General features: G+C 35.6%; 2 protein-coding genes across 2 annotated transcripts in view; both read right to left on the bottom strand.

Annotated features, from left to right (window-relative positions):
- gask1a (golgi associated kinase 1A) overlaps positions 1–12062 on the bottom strand; it is a 25680-nt gene extending 13618 nt beyond the window's left edge. Inside the window, exons 1-2 of the mRNA XM_057340377.1 lie at positions 11821–12062; positions 1–324 (exon numbers count right to left, since the gene is read on the bottom strand). The exon at positions 1–324 is cut by the window's left edge and continues 981 nt beyond it. Of these exons, the coding sequence (XP_057196360.1) occupies positions 1–324; positions 11821–11865 (369 nt within the window). The 5' untranslated portion in view covers positions 11866–12062. The remainder of the gene's footprint in view (positions 325–11820) is intronic.
- Positions 12063–13280: 1218 nt separating this feature from the next.
- Positions 13281–24282, bottom strand: entpd3 (ectonucleoside triphosphate diphosphohydrolase 3). The gene is made up of 10 exons (XM_057340284.1): positions 23930–24282; positions 22912–23034; positions 21895–22012; positions 21016–21175; positions 19910–20069; positions 18179–18406; positions 17201–17473; positions 16581–16691; positions 16340–16474; positions 13281–15606 (listed from the first exon to the last, which is right to left on the bottom strand). The coding sequence occupies exons 1-10, from the start codon at positions 24116–24118 to the stop codon at positions 15415–15417; spliced, it is 1689 nt and encodes a 562-aa protein (XP_057196267.1). The 5' UTR covers positions 24119–24282; the 3' UTR covers positions 13281–15414.
- Positions 24283–24938: the final 656 nt, after the last annotated feature.

Raw genomic sequence — 24938 nt, 5'->3', positions numbered from 1 at the left:
GGTTGATAGATACACAATTTCCTCTGCTGTTTTCCCAGAAGAAAATGATAGTTGCTGATGGTTGACCATCAGGAGATGTTTGGTGGAATCCTTCACTTCAGGGTTACTCCTGGTTCTGCTGTGTAATGGAAGATGAGGTGTCAGAGAACGCCTCCCCACCGGCCTGCTGGGTTTGTTATTGCGGGGGCCCAGTGGGTGCACCTCGCTCCTGTCAGATGGGAAGGGAGGAAGGGTGTATATCATCACCACTGACAGAGTGAAGAGAGACAGGAAGGCCACCACAGAACAGCGTTTCAGTGTGAGTTTTATCCACAGTCTTGAAGCCTGTCAAACGCAGAGCAGAGTACAATTACAACCGCAAGCAAGTCGTATCAAAACGTTCTTTACTAAGGACACTCACGGTCCAGAAAATCATACAAAACATACATCCACACGAACACATGTATATCACAAAGAGAAAAAAATGCAGGTGAAACGTCTAAATTATTTACTTGAGGAAATTCCAATCGGAGGTTGTGATGTTAAACATGCTTGAGATTAGTCTCACTGTTTTCCATATGTGGTAAAGATTTACATTAGGCCCGGAGGCTTGAGATTTTCCATATGCATCCTTTCCATTATGACTCTTACACAGCATCAAAGTGGAATGTAGATGAGATCTTTCACAGCTGTGAGTTTTACAGAGAATTTAACATCAGCTCGCTTCTATCGGCTGAGTAAAAGTCTTTGTTGTACGGTTATACATTACTTAACATCATACAAAACATTGGTAAATCTCACAAAATCTGTCAAGAACATGTCAGCGCTATATTTCACCTGATATTAAAAAGAGCGATATAAAGAAAATGACTGGTTATTTAGATTATTTCGTTGGTTAAGTACAATTTAAAGTACCATTACTTTTTTTTTAGAAAATTAAGCACAGTGTCCCTAAAATCATAATTCAATGTGAAAATATATTATTGACACGTCAATAATATATAATTATTTAATTAGTATGTGTACTTGATGTAACCACTTTAATTAAAATGATAAATGATATATTTTTTGATGAAAATCAAATATATTTCTATAGTGCTTTTTACAAATGACATTGTATGAAAACAGCTGTACAAGAAAAAAACACGTTGAACACACATAGAATAAGTAACGATATAAAAGTAATATGAAATAAAGTAAAGATACATATACATATGTATCTAAAAATAAAATAAAAAATAATGGCAATTTGTTTTAAAAAACAAAAGCATAACTTCAAAATCCAAAAGCACATTACAGTAATGAGAAAGAGGGAAAGGAGGTGTAAGAATACGTTTAATGACTGTAAGAATATACTGTACTTAATTTCACAGTGTCACAAGGCAATAAAAATTCACATGCATCTGGTTAAAGAAATACTCTTAAAAATAGGCTTCATTTTCTCTGTACAAAAAATGTTTTTATGTTTGCTTTTGAAGTGATTTGCAACCCACTTATTTGTACCCACTAGATCTTGAATTTACTAAAAATATGTGAATAAGTAAACATCATCTGGAGGAAATTGCTGTATTTAACCTGTTTTAAGTTCCATTCTCATTTTCCTGCCCCGGCCATGAACTATGCTAAAATGGGTAAAGTCTGTCATTTGGGGTTAGAAGAGGTACCAATCATCTTGAAATGCTACACACAACTACAAGTATAGCTTGAAAAGACTGTTGACATATGAAAACATCTCATTCGAAAGGATTTTACCAGGGTGTACATCAATACACTTGTTTTAACCCAAAATGTTTTAAACTATTTTGGGGTAAAAAATAATCATTTTCTGGGTTAATTTAACACAACCGTTGGATTTGACCCAACACTGGGTTGAAAATAGCCCAGCATTTTTTAAAGGGTATGCTTTGTTACTTTGACAAAACATAGCTTATTTTGTTTACTTTCTCTTTAGTTTCCCAAGCATGTATGTCTCTTCATACATTAAACAACAATAATATATGAATGTGCTTGCAATTTATTATTTATAATAATATTATTCACTACCTGTGTGTTGAACGGGAGAAAAATTTGTCAATACTGTGAGATCTCTCCCTCCTGGCTGACATTTTTATGACTTTGTAGACAGCACCTGTGAAAGGCTTTCATTATGCTTCAGGTCAAAGAATGTCTTGCGTGCAGTTTCTCCAAGCTGAGAATCTCAAAAGTGCAGCTGCAGAGCTAAAATATGACTCGCAACAGGTTAGGACCTGCTTGATCTATACTAAAAAGGATGCATGATAAGTATGTCTGACATACATGTCTTGTGATTATTTGTTATTGTTGCTAGGTTCAGTGTGTAAGTTGTTGCCATGTTTCCATTGCAGTTGTTCAGGCAAATGGGCTATGGAGGTCTATTTAGAGAGAAAGTGAGTTCTGTTAACTAGATAATTTGGTTACACCGTATTGTACTGTATGCCTCAAGAGAAAGAGTTTTTCTTTTTAATTACAAGCAGCATTTCTACCAATCTGTAGATATGTACTCACCAGGGCCGGCCCAAGCCTTTACGGGGCCCTAAGCAGAATTTTATTTAGGGGCCCCCCTGTGCCCCCAATACAATCGACTCAATGTTTGACTATTTGCATGCACCCAATTATATTAGTTGTAGCTGTGTTTGGGATGTAGGAATGTCATAAAAACAAAAACACATAAACCTTGCATTACAAGTGTATTGTGATTGTCAAAACAATTGATAATTTTATTAATTCCAATTTTAGGTGAGCTGTCCCTATAAATTTTGAGCTAAGACCATACAAAGGTTGTGGAATTTATTGTTCAATGCATTTAACTATTTGCAAAGATTTTATTATAAAAATAATTTTATTTTATTTTAACCACAACCTATAAACACCTTTTTAAAGCCACACAGCCCTTGAGGATGAATGAATATTTATTTTTAGTGTTTTTTTTAGCGTGTTTAGTAGATAAGCATTAGCCTACATTAATTTCCAATATGTACACAAGTATTCTTAACCTTATCCCAAATAAAACGCTGAATTGACAGATAATTATAAATGACATGAATCATGTAAATTACGTATTTTTCGTCTAAATCAGCATTATTTCATTTGTGTCAGTGAATACTGTCGAATGTTCAACATTTGTATCGTTAAACACTAAACAGGTGTCAACTATTGAATGTTTTTTAGTCACTTACAGTATGTTGTGTGTTGCACAGCACTCTTTCAACTTTAAAACTGAAGCGTCTTTCTGAACAGCAAAAGACGTGACAGTAGCTCCGTCTTCTTTAATTTGATTGGTCACTGCTCAGCTCTAACCAGTAACTCCCACCTCCTTTCATTTGATTGGCGACCTCACTTATTTTGATATTGCAATGTTGCGTTTAGTCATTAATTTCACAAATGTTGACAGTCACCACAGAAAACATAGTGGGTACGCCCTACGTGAAAAAATGGATGTGTGTCGTGAATAGATCACAAAAAAGCTGTATTTTCATGTGCTCTTGGGGGACCCCTAGTGGCGACGAGGCCCTAAGCAGCCGCTTAGTTCGCTCATAGGGAGGGCCGGCTCTGGTACTCACACACATTCACAAACATATTTGACATTGACTTTAAAGAAGCAAACAGTTTAGCTTTATATCGTAAATCCTGAAAGCTAACACAATGTATTAGCATCGAGTCAGATCCCAAACCCCTGAGCAATTCACTTTATCTAAACAATCTATTAGGAGCAGTGTTGGGTAAGTTACTCTCAAAAAGTAATTAATTACTAGTTACTAATTACATATTCAATAGTGTAATTAGATTACTGTACAAATTACTCTCTCCAAAAAGTATTTAGTTACTTATTACTTTCTATATCCTATATCAACCTTGATTAGTTAAGTGATTCAAGGATAGGCATGAAAGGGCTCTTTTAATTCATTCAAATAAATAATATTAAACTATATAAAGTAGTATTATTAACTGACCAAAGTATTACAAATGTGAGAATTATACATTAAAGCACATATTTTAAAATTAGACTATTGCACACACATAATTAGACTATTGCACACACATATATTACACAAAGTATTTAGTTTAATTACATCAAAAGTAACTGTAATTAAATTACAGAAAAAATAAGAGTAATCCCTTACTTTACTTTTTCAAGGGAAAAGTAATTAAATTACAGTAACTAATTACTTAGTAACTAGTTACACCCAACACTGATTAGGAGTCAGTCTCTCACCCATATTACAGACACAGAGCATTTGCCAAACCAAATACTACTAAATCTACAAAACATACACCTCTTATAATATTGATGATTTCTTATGGTTAAAGAAAGGAGTTGTACAGTAGGTAAAGTAAAAGGTAATTTAGGTTGAACTTCACTTTGAAAGTTGTTGCCTCAGTCGTTTAGACAAACCTTGCAAATGATCTGCCTTGTGTTAAGCTGTTAAGATTGTGTTCCTCCTAAAAGTAAACATACTGACATCATGGTGTGTTAAGCAAACAAACACAAACAACACGAACACGTATGGTAAAGACATTGCACTGTTATGAGGCAACAATCCAAGCACAGCAAACACAGAGACAGACTGAAGAACATGAGGAGGAATCAGTCACACAGTTTTTAAGAAGGTCTTTTATCGCGCACTATGCTTTAATAAAATATTGTTTATACAGTAAATCAGTGACTGGAGATACAAATGGTGGAAAATAAAAACACCAAAAAAGTACAAGCAATCACTGGACGAAACACATGTTGTCTGCAGTCAAAACATTCCACATTATGACATTTCTAAATGCAAGTTTAACAGCACTAAGGTGTTAATGTATGGATATACACTGAACAAAATTATAAACGCAACACTTTTGTTTTTGCCCCCATTTTTCATGAGCTGAACTCAAAGATCTATGACTTTTTTTATGTATACAAAAGGCCTATTTCTCTCAAATATTGTTCACAAATCTGTCTAAATCTGTGTTAAGTGCTCGGCATAGTCCAGGCAAATTGCGCTTTCGTTCTGCGTTTGGGGGTAAAACGAAACTCGAAAACGTTGAGAGACGGTATAGTGTTTTCGAACAATCCAACACCCCTTTGTTTCTGGAGGCGGGGTTTATAGCCTCTGCTACGCGACATTCAAAAGCATTCACCCTGCTCAAATGTTATCGTTTTTTTTTATGTAGATCTTATCTGACTTCACCTCAGCTAAATAAAATTACGTGTTATTTCCCACAGACCAGGCGGCGCTACATAACACACCCACCTATTACGTAATGGCCATGGACCAATGGTGGCTCGAGGGTGTTTACCGGAAAACACAAACTTTCCAGAAGAGTTCTGTTTGGTTTGCTGCGGTGAACCACATTTTAGAGTGGCCTTTTATTGTGGCCAGCCTAAGGCACACCTGTGCAATAATCATGCTGTCTAATCAGCATCTTGATATTCCACACCTGTGAGGTGGATGGTTTATCTCGGCAAAGGAGAAGTGCTCACTAACACTTATTTAGACAGATTTGTGATCAATATTTGAGAGAAATAGGCCTTTTGTGTACATAGAAAAAGTCTTAGATCTTTGAGTTCAGCTCATGAAAAATGGGGGCAAAAACAAAAGTGTTGCATTTATAATTTTGTTCAGTGTATTTAAAGCATCAGTTTAATTCATCCCCCCGTCTATCTCAAACCATCTAGCACATCTGATCACATTTGACAATCTTCCAAATTTCTTCCTGTGTGTTCAACAAAACAAAGACATTTATACAGGTTCGTCTAAGGGTGAGTAAATGATGACAGAATTTTCATTTTTGGGTGAACTATCCATTTAACTCTGCAGGGATGAATCTCTACACCAGGAATGCCAATGAAACGCTTTATTAGAATGTATATTGAAACGTTTGGAAAAAAATGAACATCAAATTTGAGTTACGTTATTTTGCCTACATCTGCAATGAACATTCTAATCAAGTGCAGGACGAAATAAGGCTTTCATTGTTACTCTAAACCACACAATGTTGACGTTTGAGGGAGATTGCTCTCTGAAAGCTATATTTATCAAGCAGTTCTTGGGTGATGGGGAAGTGCAGCTGCGTTTTCATTGTTATTACTAACAATTCTGGCTAATTCAAGAGAGGAAAAATGTGCACTAAATCATGCACCAAAAAAGGAAATTGTGAATAGCGCTCTGAGAAAGCTGTTTTCAACACTATTTCAAACAAATGACAAGATGAAAACCAGAGTTAAAGGAATGTTTTGGGTTCAATGCTAGTGATAATAGTTATAAGAAAACCAGTGGATATGGTAACTATACAAAATGTCGGTAACACATAGCCATACGTTTATTCACTAACAGTTGTGAACAGTAAACCTAAACATACAGTATATATGATGCAAAAGCCTCTAAGTGCCATTTGAAATTATCTTCTAAAATTTGCGTTTTATCAGGCTGCTATGTTTAGGTTGAGTGATTTTACTTTAATGGCAATTAATATGTCCTCTTTGTATCTGAACTTTTCATATATAAAAAACAAGGAGTATTTTACAACATTATTGCAAACAGTTTTTATGTTTAGGAACCCGGAGGACTATTATAAAAAGTTGTCACAAATGATGCCAAAAAGATATTGAACCCATGCTGTTGTCATATTCTTATCATTCTGGAATGGCCATCAGTCCAGTATATACATGAGAAAGCTGACAGCTAACATCCAGAAAGCTCATCTGGCTGGATGACTTTCTGAATGAGCCAAGTCTTCATTACATTTATTCTAACTTAAAATCAAGAGTGTATAGAAATTCCAAACTATTTGACCACATCTATCTCGCAAGAGAAAGACAAAGAAAACAAATGAATTTGCTAGCAGCTGAATGTTTGTTTATGATGGGTGAAATAGAGATGTGAATGATTTCCTTTTCATGACAACAAAGAACAAAGACTCGCTCAGTTCTGAGATATAATTGGGCAGCTCTGGGCTCCAGCAGCTGCAGCGTGTCTGTCTGTCTTTCTCAGCCTGTCAATTTATACCATATGATGCAGTGAGATCCTTCACTACTGATGTAGCAAAGGATTGTGGGTAAGTGATCGGTGCATTTCAATGAGTGAAAGTAACAACTATTTTGTAATGAATTGTCAAAAGTATTTTGATTAGAGACAAATGTTAAAGGGATCATATGGTGCGAATACGTGTTTTTCTGTGTCTTTGGTGTGTTATAAGTTGCCCATGCATGTATTAGACACGCAAAATTGCAAAAATTAAAGTGTCTGAACAAAAGATGAATTCTATCTAAAAACGAATGCTCACTCAGACCTGTCTGAAACACCTTGTGTAACCACACCCCCACAAATCTACGTCAGTTCGTGATATGATTTGACTAAGACCGCCCAAATGTATAAGGAAGTAAGATGGGCGTACCTGTCAGTACAATTGCTTTGGAACCTGATGTTCCAAATATGGTAAGAGGCATTACATTTCCGTCACACGATTGCAGTATTCGACCAATCACTACGCACTGGTTAAATGGCCAATCATAGCACACCTCGCTTTTCAGAGCGATGAGCTTTGTAAAAAATCTGCACGTTTCAGAGTGGCGGGGCAAAGAGGAGATACAAACATGCACGGTATGTGGAAAATACAGCGTTTTTGAACCTTATATCGTGTATACACATTGCATTACATCTAAAACAAACGATAATATTCATTTTAGCCGTGTCATATGACCCCTTTAAAAAAACATATAAAAACATGATATGCTGAGTATTGCCTCATGAAAGCCGCACAACGGCATTACATCAAGCATTTACAGTATTTAAAAGTTTCACAGCATTGCGCTGAGTCAAGAACGTGTGAACAGCAAAATCATGCTTTGTATTTAATACAGTTCTAAAATAGTTCTGGACCATACCATATAACAAATAGACAATTTATTTGTTGAATTTATGAAGGAATTGATGCATCTTGTTAGTTTTGTTATATATAAAAAATAGACCCTACACAACAATGTCACAAAGACACTTTGCAGCCCCCTGAAACTAAACAAAAATGGCAATGTCAGCATAATGTGTTTCATAACATGTCTGGCAAAAAAACTTTGTGTGATGTGTGATCTTTTCTGCGTTGTGCAAAGGTCAGCAATACCCTTCATCCATATAGAAGGATCAGCGATATTTACCATTGCAGGCAGAAGGCGAATGGTTTAGACTGGGAGGGATCAGCCGCATACTGCTGTGTCTGTTATTCCTCACTGTATCATCAGTGGTGTGTCTTTGTTATGGTTCAGATGCTTTTGACACCTGTGTCATCTTGTTTTATGTGTGTGTCACAACATTCTGCTGCAGTAATTTATATTCACAAACGTACACAATCAGAAGTCAGACACAGCATAACCTGCATAACAGACTCTTGTGACACAAGCACTGATAAAAAAATACACAAAGAAACATCATAAAATGTGTTCTGTTCTTTGCCGAAGGAAATACTGTATTTACAAAAAGTGCTCTGTAGAGCAGTTTGTCCGTTTAGGGCTACTGTAGAAATAACATTCCATGCATATTCCATGCAAGGGGACCTACGGTGTGTGTGGATAGAAATAGCTCATTCTAAGTTAATAAAAACATAACGCTTCATAAGGTCTTTATAAACCTTTTATTACATGGCTCGTTGGAATGCAGTCGAGACATTTGCAGGTTCGTTATTCCCAGATAACAACCTCTCAAAACTAATAACACACAGTAACCCGGATGCAGCAAATCATTTTGACAGTATTTTTTGAAAAATTAAATATAAATATGTCTTTTAATATCATATATGACATTATATTTACAAATGATTAAACCAAATTGCATGTTTGTGACATTTGAACATCGTTTCTTATACTTTAATACCGAAAATAAACGTCTTTTCCTCACGGAAGGTCTGCATTCTGTAAAAGTGAGCTAAAAGATATTTCAAATTCACATTTCATGTCAATTTTTTTCTCATGTTGCAAGTAGCCGTGTAATAAGTGGGATAACGTACAAGCAGCCGGCTGTTATCAAGAAATAAGCCCCTTCAGTGTGATACACAGTCGGGGCTTATTTCTGCGATAACAATCGGCTGCCTGTACATTATCCCTTACTGAACACATAGGTATGTATATCATATTACATGTCTGTCAATAGATACTCCTTAAAGATTAGGTTGCATGCTATGTCATGCATTCTGACTTCTTTACACTGTTAAACGTGCTGGCGTCTCATGCTTAACATGGTCAACTTGGACTTGTTTCATAGTATTTCTGTACTTGATACACTCCCCCAGCACTCCAACTTGTTTCGGAAAGTTTTTTATAATTCTGGATCCCTGTGTCGTCAAAGGGATCCTATTCCTTCTATTGGCCATTCTCCTGGAAAAGCACGGCAAGGCGAAAGAAAGAGCCTGCCCACGAGCCAACGACGAGTGAGACCCGCTTACCATCAAGATTATCTGCGCTGCGTCAAGATGAGCTGAAACTGATAGATGGCGCAGTCCCAGTGCTAAAAGATGCCGGACATGAACTGCATGCACTAAGTCAAATTAAGTCATACATCTGTGTTTTGTTGGCAATCGGCGTGTACGTTCATAATGGACAAAACACGAAGAGATTCATGTGATGATGTGATGCTTGCTCGTGCTTTAGTTCCATCCGACTCTCCCTACTAGTCCCACCTCTGGCAGCTCGTGTTTTTCCGGAAATAATCGTACAGCTGCATCTCTCTTTTGTAAATTTGATCAAACTAAATACTCTTCGAAGATACGACGTATGCAATACTACTGTATAGGCACTCGAGATTAATATGAGATTGGCAGAAACTGCCTGTGATACGCAATCTTTAATCTTCCACATTGCACCTTTAATAAATTCTGAACATATACAGATGTTACAAAAAATAAAGTCTGATGTTGTTAACGCTTGCTTGGGAATCTGGGACAATACTTACTGCTTTCAGTAGGAAATGCTCTCTCAGGAGTGAACGAGTCAGCCAAGCAGTAACTGGCAAACTGGTTCTCTAGAGCAGATGGCAGTATGAAGTATTTTCAAACATGGCTCCCTTCTTACAAGTGAATTCAAAATGTTCACCAATGAATCACACTTAGCAGATGTTACAGCTTGAATAATAAATCTCACAGCTTTGAACCTGCAAAACTCATCTGGTACATAAAACATCCTTAAAATGAAATCATGATGACAGCGTTCTTAAGTGCATTTTCCAAAAATGTTTTCAACATATTCCCATGGTTATGTTTATAATCCATAAATATGTAAAAACTTGGATTGTATGATCTGCACAGTTATCCAGGATCACAAAATATCTCCAGACGTCCTGTAACTGAAGTACACACCTGGTTTTGATTTTCCAATCTCTTTGAAAAGCCATGCCAGCTGTCACACACAGAGCAACAAAGATATAGACACAGAAGCAGGACCTATAACCATTACTAGAGCGCTCTGTTAAAATGAGCATAGAAAATGATCTTTACATTTACTGTATAATCTTACACTGACAATTTAAAAGATTGTGTCTGTCCATGCAGGTTCTTTGCAAAAAAATCAGGTTCTTGATGTTTAACATCATAGTGTCAACAATCCTAAATCCATCAATTAGATGTAACATCCATGCCAACAAACCATTACGTGGTTGAAAGTGCATAGAGACCACATTCAGATCAACTGTACAGACAACAAAAAACAGCGTTGACAGCAAATGTCATAGGTAGGTTTGGTGTGAAAAGTGCCAAAGTGATTCACAACAAAAACAATAAAATCTCAAAGTGTGATGAAGGGTTTTTTCTTTTTCAAAATAGCGGGTTAAAACACCAAAAGTTGAGACACATTTCATTCTTTTAGCTTCCAATAAAGTATTTTACCTCACACTTTACAATAAGGTTGCAGCCTATGTGTTAACAATAGCTAACATGAACTAAAAATGAACAACACATCATTTATTAATCTTAGTTTATGTGTATTTCACCATTTAGGCTACTAATACATTTTTAAAATGAAACGTAAACCTTAACATTAGATACTGCACCATGCATGAATAACTGTATTGACATAAACTAACACCAAGGATTAATAAATGCTGAAATGCTCATTGTTAGTTAATGCATGTACTAATGTCAACAAATACAACCTTATTGTAAAGTGTTACCAAGATTTTTTTAATGGGTCAATAAAATAAGCTAAACCAATTGATGGAGACCGCACACTTGGTTTCCATTACTTTTCTAAACATTACACAATGCATGACAACTGTAAGCAACCCTTCACTGGCAGAACGCAGTTCTTTTATTTATTTTATTGGGGTCTCTGCTGACTGGAGGACTGGAGCTGGACTGAATGCTACATAGAATTCTATATGCTGAAAAATCCTACACATCATTGGACAAGTCTTGGACGGTTCAGTTCAGTGTAATTCATAGTTTTGTGCTTTCTGCAGGGCATAAGTGCATATCAGAGTTCTAATCTTAATACACAGAGTTTGCTTTATTGCTTTACCTTGCAAAGAGTTCAAACAGTGAAGCAAACTCTTGATCTCCCACTGAATTCAGAATTCAGTCATATAAATCCATGCACTTAAATTCTAACAGCAATATTATTTTATTTTAAAGTATTTGATTACATCATACGAGTTTGCATTGTGAGTTAAAGAAAACTTCCACCCCAACTTCGCATCAGTAGTGTTTAATGAACACTATAAAACTAATAAAACAATCATGTAAAACCTAATACGTGGTTCAAACAGCATAATGCAAACTCAGTGAAAACACTCCATGTGAATTACAATCTAGTCTGAGCTAGTAGTTACACTAATAAAACCTTCTCAACAGGACACTTACCATCACAAACAGCACCGTTTGTAGTTTAAATGCGTCTCGCAGCATCAGACTAGCGCCACATCATCTTCATTCCTGCTGTGCTCCCATCCAAACACACACTGTTATTCCTGCATATGACTCCAGTTAAACTGAACCACTGCACACACGAGATGCACACAAAGTCACATTGTTCAGTGAGTTACTTTGGTTTATTCTCCAGTTTCCAATGCAAAGTCTCAAAAAGTCTGAGAACAAAGGTCTGATCTCCAGCAACACGTTGCAGGAGGATGGTGGACTTGAGCTGGGGTTTGAGGAGGAATGCGCTGTGTAACATGAGAAGAGACTTTAAAAAAACATACTGAGGTGATTTATTGTTCTGGGCTCGAGCGCCTGAAGAGTTTGCCGCACTATTTATAATAGCCTACAAAATTAGTTTTGTATTAATACAAAGCAAAAAAAGAAACAGGTTAAAAGATGTACACAAGGTGTTTAATGTTGTACACAAATGCCTTGAAATTCATTAAAAAAACTTTTGATTCTGATTCTGTTGAAAATATCTGTAGTCATTCTGGATAGGCTAAATGTGCTCACTAACCTTTCGTTGATCATATGAAAGTTTGACTAATAAATAAAAAAATAGGGAAGTAATAGTGAAGGTCTCTATTGTTTGAAGAAGACTTAAATATTTATTACAGTAAGAATAATTGTAGCCTATGATTATTAGCCTACGACTATTAGTAATGGGAATGTGGATCCTTTGAAATTGTGCGAATTAAAATCAAAACATAAAAGTCATACGTTTTCAAACAACATTTGACATTTGTCAGGAAATCATTTAACTCATCTTGATCTATTTTAGGGCTATACTGGCCTCTTCTGGTAGAATGGTAATTTGTAGGAGCCTACATTTTTATGTTAAAATGTATGGTTTAGGTTTTAGATGTATGAAGACCACTTATTCAACACACAATGTATCTTTATACTTATTATATGCCTACTTTACAATTCCTTTCATTTATACGTATAGGCCTATACACACAAGTTGGGTCACATGACTAGCCTACATCTTCTACGATTTTAAAGAGCTTTTAACATGAAAGCATATGTCTAAATATTTGAAATTGGTAATATGGAAAGATGTGTCTGCATATACATTTCTTTCATTACAAAACAATTGATAGTTTAAAAAAGCAAAAAAACAAAACAAAGATAAAGCAGCTAATAAGAGCCTATAATAACCCCCTTCAAAAGCATCACAGGGTATGATGCTAGTGGATAAATTGCAACTTTTGCAAATTCTAGGCAAAGGGTGTCTACTTATTATTCATGTTTAAATGTTCGTTTAGTTTATGTTTAAATGTTAGTTTATGTTAGTTTTAACACGTTATTTTTTTCATGAAAAATGAATTATTATTCTAAAATGAGACAAAATAACAATTAAGAATGAGTAATTGACCCTAAATATTTTATTGGTCATGTACACATAAGTTTATTAGCAACATCAACATGATCACATTGCAGTCTACACGGCTTAAACTCTAAAAGTTGTAATGAACAAGTTTTCTTTTTTTTGCTATCACAGCCATTAACACAAAATGATGTTGAAGCCTCTTAGACATCAATTTCTAACAAAACAAGGCATACCGTTTATTTTCCATTACGAACATGTCCTGGCCCTGTGCATCGGTCATCAGTGCCTGACCTTACTATTATTACACTGTAAAAAACCCAACTCAAAAAATGTTCAAACAACTAATTTTGTTGTGTTGGTTGAGCAAAAGTCCATGAAAAAGTTCACAGAACTTCATTCTTTGTAACCAAACATTTTCCTCATTAACTTAAAAATATGAGTTGTGTGAAAACTTCTTTGCAAGTTCACTCAAAAAGACCTCTATAAATGTAAATAAATGGAGTTACTTCAATGTAGGCCTAATACTGTAAAAAATCCAACTTTCAAAATGTTCTCCCTACAAAGATAAATAAGTAAATTGAACATAGAATTTTTAGTTAAAGGAGTCAAATGATTGTTTGGCATATACTAAACAAAAGTAGCCTAAACATGTTTTTAACAAAGATTATTTTGTTGACCGGATTTGGATTCTCATGTTTTGGGCCAAAATGCGTCAGAAAGTTTGCCCCACTTACAAAACAGTGTATTCTGAACAAACAATATAGCAAGAGTTTGAAAGTTCCCAAGATGCACTGCAGCATGTTGTGTTTCTTATTTGTTTTTCTTTTAAAGATTAGTGTTTTAGTTCTTGCTGGCTTCATGCTTTAATCTTGTTGTTACTGTTAGTTATCTGTTGTGTTTAGAGTTGTTTAATGAATGATGATTTTTGATTTTTACCATGGTTGAGGTTTGTGTGTTCAATGTTGAGGTGTAAGTGCATGACACAACACCAAACCCCGTATAAATGCACTCAACTCAAACTGTTCAAACAGTTATTTGATCAAATTTTTGGTCTGTTTGAGGCAGAAAACAAGTAACCTACAATTGTAGTAAAAGACAAATATATGTGTTTTTAAACAACTAATCTATATTCTTTATTTATGTTCAGCCAACAAAAAATATTTTGTTATGATGTTCATTAAGTAAACTTGACTATATTGTGACAACTAATGACTTAAACATAATTTTTGAACCTCTCAAGAAAACTAATAATCCTAAATTACCTCAATTAATTATTTTTTGTATCTCCAATTGGTTGTTTTAAATCAGTACAACTTCTATTCCAAAACGTTGAGTGAACAAGAAAAAGTTTTTTTGTTGTGCAGGCTTAAACATTTTTTACAGTGTACTTTATTCTGAATAGAAACTGCCTTTAGTTAAATGTTTCACATGCTTTTAAAAAAAAGAATAAAACTTTTCTTTATTCTTTTAAAAGCAAAACACGGATGTTGTGCTGGTTTTTGTCCTTATAATGGCAGTGAATAATGCTCTTCTCTAAAAGTAGCCACACAAAGTTCACTTAAATAATACATTTCAGCTGATTACTGGTCATTTATGATATGATATTTTTTATTTATTGTGTTTGTGTATGACGGCTGTAGCTTTAAGAGAAAAATCAACAGTTAACACTACACTACACTGTCAATTATCAACCATAACATTTATTTAGAGTACAATGACAGATTTCATCCAAAGACAACGTGTTCTGAAGAGCACATGCAGAAATACAATTTGTATTAGATATGAAGGCATGATGCAGTGCAGTGAGACAAACATTACAATACACAAACAACGTCACGACCATTCTAGATATTTTTTTTCTAAGATAAAACAGTTCACTCTGAAGTTTTCATTTAAATTCACAGCAAAGGCTTGAATACCTGTACACTCCCTCTTAAAGTTTGGGTTCTTTTTACATTTATTACAGATAACGCACATCTCTTTAAATAGCCAACACACTGAATAACATTCAGGTATTTTTTTAAACCTCGGCATTGTTGGACCTTCAAAACAGTGCCTTCGGGCTCCAAAATTAAAGATCCATCTCTAGCAGGTTCATCTGCAGCAACACATCAGGATCTCACCTGACTTACAAAACCTGCCTATGCGGAGACAAGTCCTTCAGACGAGAACTCAGTAAAGAAGCAGAGGTCAGGTCACAAACTTCAGTAACAGTAGCGGGCCAGTGCGATGACAAGGTACGTGAGGGTGATAATGGTCAGAGCCGAGAACGCGAGAAGCAGTCCAGTGAAGAGAACGTTGTCTATGGGTAGCTTGAGGATTTTCCCTTCTGCTGGAATCATGTTGGAAAGTGCGAGCATGTAGCCCAGGGACCAGGCTATACTGGTCTTATTCACCTATAAAACACAGCAAGTCATAAGCACTGGAGATTGTAAATCTTATTCTTTAGCCCAAATCCGAGAGCCGCTAGGGGTTTGTAGCGGTCTTTACAGGCAAAACTGATTTACAGTAAGATAGAATTTCATGACAGCCTGATAAGATGTGTTACGTTGATAATTTATTGTAAACTGGCAGATTCCCATTTGTGCAGTTATTTATAAATCTGTTTACTCCCTAAATAACTCAGATGCAAGTAAAAAAAACTTGCTTGTGAAATACTTTCTTTTTAACTCTCGCTCTCTAATTAAAAAGTATTTTCTTTCTATTTTGCTGTTGAAAAATGCTGGTGAGGTATGTTTTGAAGCATGGCAGCCGGTTTGAGCCAGTTAAAGCTGGTCCTAAATTGGTTAGACGTTACATTAGGTTTAAAAGCAACAACGTAAACAAACGTTTCTGCGCGCTTAATGCACGCTTTTGTAGCCCAAACTTAACTTCCGGTTCATATCCGCAAAGAATAGAGTCCCTGCAGATTATTTCTGATAACAAGCAAAAGAAATAACAAGTAAATAACATTAGCTAGCAAGTCAAAAGTATGTCTAGTCAGTATTATTTTGGGTTACCAGTAGAAGAACCGTTACTTGGCTAAAATTAAATGCGATGAAGTTACACAACCCATTCAACAATTTCTTTTTTAAAATAAAATTAATAGACAATAAATATCTCATGTGTAACACGGAAAAAGTGATGTACCTCTTTCTGAAAATTGAGACTTTTCCAGTTGTCAGCGTTGAACTTGTATCCGTCTGCAAGGATAGTGTGCACATAGTTTGCTGAGAAGCAAAAGGACTTCACATGGATGTCCTTGTCCACATGCTTTTCTTTTAGCTAAATGGGAAAAAAAGGAAACATGCCTGGTTTTTCACACATCCGTCATACATGTAACACAATAAAGTTTTCGCTTTATGTCATGTTACAGATGGTTGACACTCACAGTTTTCCAGTTGTTTGAGCAGAGCTCCATCCTGTTGACATTGAATGTCTCCATACTCTTTGAACCTGTCACATTAAGCGACAAGGCAGCCCAGTAGAACCCCGCATAAGCCTGAACACAATAACAAATTAGTTTGTGAAAAAGATCATTTAAAAAAGTATTCAATGGTCAATGTAAAGTAATAGATCTGCCTTACTGCTACCATTATTAAGGGTGCAATGTGTCATATTAAGGAGGATCTTTTGACAAAAATGAAATATAGTATACATAACTATGTCTTCAGAGGTGTATAAAGACCTTACACAATAAAGTGTTATGTTTTAATTACCTTAAAATGAGCTATTTCTATCTATATACACCGCAGGTCCCCTTGCATGGAATTTGCCATGTTTTTTTTTTACGTTATCTCCTTCAGCAAAGAAGCAAAAATGTCACGACATCTTTGTCCTGTGTCAGCCACCGTAGTGCTTTGAAATGGAGGGGTGAGCGGCAATTTGTAACCTGCGGCAATTTGTAACCTACTGCTAAATTTTACAAACTGGACCTTTAAGTTCGCCCCAGAATTTGACTCAAACCTTTCAGACATTAGACAGTATTTAGGTAGACAGTATAGCACCTACCATGAAGTCTCCACCGAGTTGTGGTTGAGAAACTCCATCAAAAGAGCAGTTTTCACCTTCCTGGCAGGACGTCAGGTCAAAGATGCTCCTAACCAGGACTTTGCACTGTTCTGGGTTACTCTGTCCATAGAAAGTGATTTGTCGTGTGGGGGTGTACTTCGAAGTAATTTGGTTCTTTGTGCACTCGCTGCCAAAAATCTCTTCTGCAAGCATAGTGATGTTGTAGCCAGCAGGATAACACGGATTCTTTACATTAGACCAGTTACTGGATTCCTGAAAAGAGCGACGTCTGTTAGAAGCAATGATGCTAATGATCCAGCATGCAGCAGAGTTTTAAACAATTACGGTTGGATGAAATATAAGAGTTTCCCCTTGCCACACAATATCTGCTGGTGCAAAAATTTGACACCGTTAATGATCATCTCAAGTCTAGACATCACTGTAAATTAGTTTTACTGCAATTAGCTGACTTAAAAACTATGAAGCAGAAAAGACATCCAGTAAGCAATTTTCTTGTCAGACATTAACCTAAAAGCAAATAAAAAAATCCTAATGTAATCCATCCCTCCATTTCAACCCTACATTAAATAACTGATGACAATGTTGCGTGTAAAAGCATTGACATGGCTTGTTTGGGGCAATATTAAGCATAAGTAAAGGGGTTAAATGCATCTCTCAGCATCAGCAGTAATGGTTTTTTTTAGACAGCTTTACAGCATTTTGTCTCCACATAATTACAGAGGGTATTAAATTGAGATGGAGAAGCTATAATTTTTTATTTCAAAGCACAGACACAATAATCATGCATGATTTTTATCATCATTAATAATAATTTATATTTATTTATGTAGCCTATGTACAGTATTTATTTCAAGGTACCAGTGGAAACAAATGGGAAGTTCAATGTTAATATGTGTTAATAATGTTAATATAAAGCAGGAACAGATTATTACATATGAAAACATGATTGTGATGTACCTTTGAAAGTTTGGCCAAAGCTCTCTTCTCAGCTTCATTTCTCCCATAGCAGAGAAAACTATGTGTGTAGATGTTGTATTCATAGCCATAGAGTGAAACCTTGATAATGTCTTCTCCTTCAGCATCATCGGGTATGGCAAAGGCAATCTGGGTGGAGGCTCCACCCAAATCCAACGAGCCAACGGTATTAGCTCCATGAGGATGTACCCAGGCATCCCATAGAGTTTTCTATAAAACAGACTAAAGTTTAACATTTTTAATGTTTCAATTACGCTCCATCATTGAGCTACAATCTGGTTTAGATCTTATATTGCCACAAAACTGTAAGAATCAGTGACGTGCGGTGGGGTTCATGGCTGGTGAGGCACTTTCTCCTTCAGAGTCAGATTTACAAATATATGAGCTTATTCACTATTCAATTGCCAGCATGCACATTGAATACTGATTATGTTTTATATCTCATCAGCATACAGACAGTCCATAGGCGTAATGTTTTTTATACTGTACAAACTGTATATTTTATCCACTACCCCTAACCCAACCTCTAAACCTAAAGATCGTAGAAAACTTTTTGCATTTTTAGATTTTCAAAAATTATTGTTCTGTACAATTTATAAGCTTTTGTGCCTGTGGGGACCTCAATTTTGGTCCCCACAGTGACACGGGTCCCCATGAGTTGGTGTGCGTTCAGGTGCCCACTAACATATAAATTTGGCTAAGAAAGAATGTTTATAGCGGCGAGAGCACGCATTTGCTCTGCACCCTTCATGTGTTCTAAATTTGTTGCACATTGCAATTTCACAATTAATTTCATAATCGTACATTACAATTCAAATGAAATAGTACATTTTTTTTATATTTAATTGTTTAAAAGCTTTTCGTTTTGATGCTTTAATCATTTTAATACAGACAGTATGTCCAACAAAAGGATAACAGGAAAAACTAAAGAACTTTCTATTTAAGGTCAAAATTTAGTTTTTAAATAATTAATTGGTTTTTTTTGGTCTGGTCCTATATTTTGTCTACAATTGAAACCCGTTTATGGCCTTACCTTTATTTATAAATGAAGTCCATGTGCCTATCCTTCTTCACGAAAATCTCTTTACAATCACTTTGTTGTAAAAGTCATCCTGACTGTTTGGCTCATATCTGCCCCCTTCAGTTGCGGCACGGTAACTGTCTGCCTCACCTTGTGCCTTTTCATTGTGGTTTTATGTCCAATTAACAAGATTAATTATGTCACTCACACACATTCATGAAAGATATTAGCCAGACTGTTGAAAGTGAGGGTGTATAATAAACGTGCCTGCAAACATTATATTGGCGACATACGGAGAGACAGCAACGCGCCAATTGCACGCATCAACCCAGTGTGTGAGTGATAGTGCAGTCCGAGGTGAAGCTCGCCTCGTCACTGCCGCACAGTGCATTTCTCCCGTTATCTGAGCAGGAAATGTGCAAATTCAGCGATTTTGACTATAGAAATGATCAAATTATTGGAATTTATAGCACAAAACAGGTTTCATTTATTCAATTTTATTTTATTTTATGTTATCATTATTAGTTTTTTTACATGATGACAGGTGAGGCTCTGCCTCCCCTGCCTCCCCTGACCACACGTCACTGGTAAGAATAGTTCAAGCTCTGATTAAAAAATATGAGAGATCTCAGAATCTCGATCACTGTGAGTAATAAAATAGCAAAAGCTGGTGAAGCAGTTAGAGAACTGACCTCGAGAAAATTACCCATCAGGTAGTTGACAGTGATCCAGCCGTAAAGACCCTCTTCCAGCCCGGACATGATGGAAGCATTACGGAAGTTGAAAGGATAACCCATGAGGTAGTTTCGCATGTCTCTCAGGATAGTGTTGGACCTTTCTGGATTTTTTTGTCTTTGTAAAAAAAAAGTACACTTACACTACTGTTCGCAAGTCACTTTACTCTTAAAAATAAAGGTGCTTAAAAGGGTTTTTCACAGTGATGCCATAGAAGAACCATTTTTGGTTCCACAAAAGAACCATTTGGTCAAAGATTCTTTATATAACCATTTCGTTCTTACCTTTTTATAATCTGAAGAACCCCTTTTTGCCACAAAGAACCTTTTGTAAAACAGAAAGTTTCTTTGGATGTTAAAGGTTCTTTATACCATGGTCTGTTGAATACTTGATTCTGATTGGCTGGAAGGTGTGCATTAAAACCATTTAATGCACAGTTCCAGTCAGTTTGATCAATGTTTGAAAATAACTGACGAAACTAACTTCACGTCGGGTGGTTCTTGGGCTCCACGTCGTGCATTAAAATCCTTTAATGCATGGCTAGCAGTGGATTATCCATTACTTATGGAAGCATTTAGACAAAAAAGGTTCTTAATCTATGGCATTGTGAAGCACCTTCATTTTAAGAGTGTTTCTCACTTATTAATATTTTTTTCTACAATATAGAATAATTATTTTTTAAATGCATTTTTTACGTTTTTTTGGAAACTAACATGTTTGCACTATTATTTATAAATTATTTATTTTATTTTATTCCGGTCTTCAAAACTAATTTCAGTATAGCATTCAAGCAATGGGTTAGGTTTGTATGATCAAGAGAAACACTTCATAATATTTAAATGCTCCTAAACTTAAATGACCCTATACTTCTAAATGGTATGCTGCCAGTATGCTTGGGGGTCATAGTTTTTTATCTAATGCAATATAATTTTTAATCATTTAACTCTCATATAATGCTGTTAAATCTCTTAATGTTATAGTTAATGGCTTCCCCATTCATTTTTAAAAGTAATATATTTATACAGTGACCACGAGGAACAGATGATGATGAAGTCACTCTTACTGTAGAAGTCTCATTCCTGCTGTTGCTCCGAGGAACACAGGCGTCTGACTGTGCTGTTTGGCTGGAATGGCCTTGGTTATCTCCGACATGCAAAAATTAAAACTTTCCCACGTCGTCTTGTCCTTAGCAGAGTCTACACGTAGATCTGAAATTCCAGGACCTTCAAAAGACATGATTAAATTATACACATATACATGGATATACATTTATATATCATTATTTTATTAAAAAAAATCTTCTTGCCATGGTAATGCAAATGGTGCTATTTTTGTCGGTCATTATTTTATGAAATGTTTGTAAAAAAAATTTGTAAAAGGGAGCATCAAGACAGAATAACAGAATTCCAAACAAATGCAGAACATGGCTAGGTAGAACATTTTTGGCAACTAAAATAATCATACGACTAAAAATAGGTTCAAATGTCTTTTTTTTTTTTTAATTTACCAGATTATGTCAAAATAATGACATTGTTAGATACAGATACAGTTAAGATGATCAAGGTCTCTGAGGTGGAAAAAGTCAAATCACAATTTATTTCTGGTGCGGGGGGATACAGACATGATGTTTTTACAACTAGCTACTTTTCGTGCTGAGATATTTTAATGTTAGATTAAATTTAAAACGGTTAGTTTTGGTCCTTCATGTGTGGCGTGTGTGTGCATGTGTAGATAAAATCACCAGAAGTACACCAGGACTTGTTTGGGCTTATTGCATTAATGTAACATATCTAATAGGGATTATAGCAGGTTTGTTTCTCTAATATTTGAAAAAAAAAAAAAACGAGACTGTAAAGTCATAAAATGATATTCATTGAAAGGTGCCACCAATATCTTTGGGCTGCCATGTCCGAATATGAGTTTTAAGCTAATAGATTTGTACCTTCAACCTGACACTTCATTGTCTGGGTCACAACTCCAGTGTTGTTTTCTTTCTCAGCGGGCCACTCATAGAGATATATAGTAGTCCTGGAGGAGCCTGCATCCAATACAATACCATACTGCAGAGAATCAAGCAAAGATGAACATTATTTACTCTTCAAAGAAAGATTCTGGTAAAACGCTGGGTATCACAAAGTAATAAAGAGCTTGTTCATTAAATACTGCGGCTGCAAGATACATTATAGTGAATAGCATTTTGTCATGGTGTGGGACATTATTGACAGATGCACTCAAGAACAGACTTGTATAGCTGCCCGAAGCTCTTTTGAAACAAGCAAAATAAACCATTCTTCCTTTGGGAAAATGATGGAGGATTGACTTTATGAGTCATCAAACGGATCAGGTATCTTAAGATTTTAGGAGTGGCTTCCTGGAGAAAGATACAGCATTATAGTGTAATAAATAATTTCATCAATGGTGATTATCATTTGAGATCCTTTCAGGATAAAGAGAAAAACAGATTAACTGTTAAAAAACTGTGTTTGTTTTGATCTAAAGAAATATGGTCACGTAAGCAGCAGTATGAGAAAGCAAAGTCACGCATAGTCATGTTCCACATTTTACTTGCCATTCATCGCTGAATAACTCAATGACACAACAAAATGTTGTTTTGTTATGTCAATGTTTTAAAACACATTAAGTTACATAAGAAAATCCAAATGGAAATCCAAAATTAGGAATAGAGCCTGGACTCAAATATGAAAAATCCCTTGTTTAAAAAATTGTCAAACGAACATGTGACCCATCAACCCGCTTTAAGTATCTGGGGGTTTTCGAGATGTATAGGGACAGGCAGTGAACCGTACCCGAAACCACATTGGGGAGTCATTTCTAGGGCAAATCATGTTTATGTGGAAAATATAGAATTGCAAAGAATATACATATCTGGGAAAATCTATTCAATAATTGTGCATATTGTGCAATCAATAATGTGCATAAATTGTACAAATAATGTTACCTTCAGTCCAGGGGAGAGGCGAGTCTTCTTATGAGTTTGTACAACTGCTATACTAATGATGACCGCTACACTGGCCAGCAGAAAGAAAGCGACCAAAGCTATTGCCACTTTTGACATCATCACCTATAAACAAAAAACATGAAACCAATCAAATCAGACTCACTCCAAACCTCAATTTAAAGTTTCACAAACAACTTTTTTTTATCTCTAATGTACATATATTGGTGCTTTAAACTCAGAAACCAATACATTAATCTGAGGATTATATATTCTATTTTAAAATGCCCTCATTCTCAGCGCTTGTTTAAAAGAAAAACCAAACAGGTAAACTGACATGTACAGACACATCTGTCGCCTTTGCATTATTTAGAAGGTTTCTAAATGTTATCTTGGGAAGGTTTAATACACTGCCAAACCCACTGTAATTCGTGGAATATTTACCTCCAAACTCCAGTAAAAATGTGTCCGTTACAAACCCATTCATGAACCTTACTTAATTATATGTGGATTTCAGCCTGGAAACATCATGTAATACCCCAACAGGTATTACAGTTTTGTTTTTCAATTTGATCTTAGACTATGGGATGTCTGTGGTTAGTTTCTCTAATCATTCCATGTCAGTCTAATCCAGTTTCTGTGCTGTCATAAAGTGACGCCTTCACGCAGTTGTTTTTCTAACTAATATGCCTTTAGCCTTCGCAATAATTGATTGGCAGATAACCAACCATGTTCAACAAAAATGGATCAAATGCTTAATACTGTAATACAGTCTAGAGGGCAAACCTTTTATACCAATCTAATAAGATAATAATTACACTTACAAATAAATACAATTACGCAGTAATCAATTATTAAATCAATTATTAAAAATCCATCATTTCCACAAATTCAACTTTGACTCAGAGCTAAAATAAAATACTAAATGCATCAAACATTCATGCATGTGGCCATATTTGTAAGCACCATTGTTCAATGGGGTTACATTCATGCACTAAAGTTTAAAGGAGTGTTGGCTTACCCCTCTGCGTGAAGCTGCTGTAAGGTGGTCTGAAGACTGAGACTCCTTATGGATCATTCTGTACTGATATGTGAGAGCGTGAAAGTGTGAGATTGTGGGTGAATATGTGTGTGTGTCTATGTTTGTGTGTGAATAAGCATGCTGAAGAGACAGCAAGGGAGGGGCAGAGGGCTTTACACTAAATTTCATTTGAAACTCCTCCCATTCAATTAAGGTCACAGCCCACCAAATCACATTTACATGGATGTTAATAATGCAATGAGACTTTATTCATCTTTATGAAAACAGACGAATAACGTGCACAGTAGCTCATATACTGCTATTCCTCCAACATATTTCTGAAGAAAATTGTGTCGTGTCCTCCATTCAATTAAATTCTTCTCTATTCAATTACATTTAGTCAAACTGAAGAATGTGTAGTTTGAGTTACCATAAAAAAGCAAATGACATCACATCACTTTATTGTCATGCACTATTTTAAAAAATGATGTCCCTTATGATAAAAACAGCAAACATGGTTGTACAGTATATTTACGCTTAAAGAAATCCTATTGGCATGTTATGAGTAAAATAATTTCTCTTATCCTATCCACTGCACATTAAGTACTTAAGTAGCTTAAAGTAGCTTAGTAATATCATTTGAAAATGCCATTTTGTTTGCATGGTCAGATTGAAATGTTTATGTCTGGTCCTAATGGGGCACTTTACAGCAACCTGAGAATGAAAGAAAAAGTGCGGTGGTGACTAGGATCATGGGGATCAAAGACCGCATGAGAAACATATTGACACTTACATTACAATCCACTTTTACCACACACATTTGCTGTGTGAGCATATAGGAGGGATCAATCCATTTGGAAAGAACTGGTAATCATCATATTTCAACATGGAATCCCCACTGACACATGAACACACGCACATCACTGTGAATGCAAAAACATCAAACCATCAACAGTTCTGAGAATGATCTCAACCAGCTGTAATGGACCTTTTTCACAAGCCTGTGATG

Source organism: Triplophysa rosa, linkage group LG8 (genome assembly GCF_024868665.1).
Source record: "Triplophysa rosa linkage group LG8, Trosa_1v2, whole genome shotgun sequence".
Classification (NCBI taxonomy): Eukaryota; Metazoa; Chordata; class Actinopteri; order Cypriniformes; family Nemacheilidae; genus Triplophysa; species Triplophysa rosa.
This window is presented reverse-complemented; position numbering and strand designations above follow the sequence as displayed.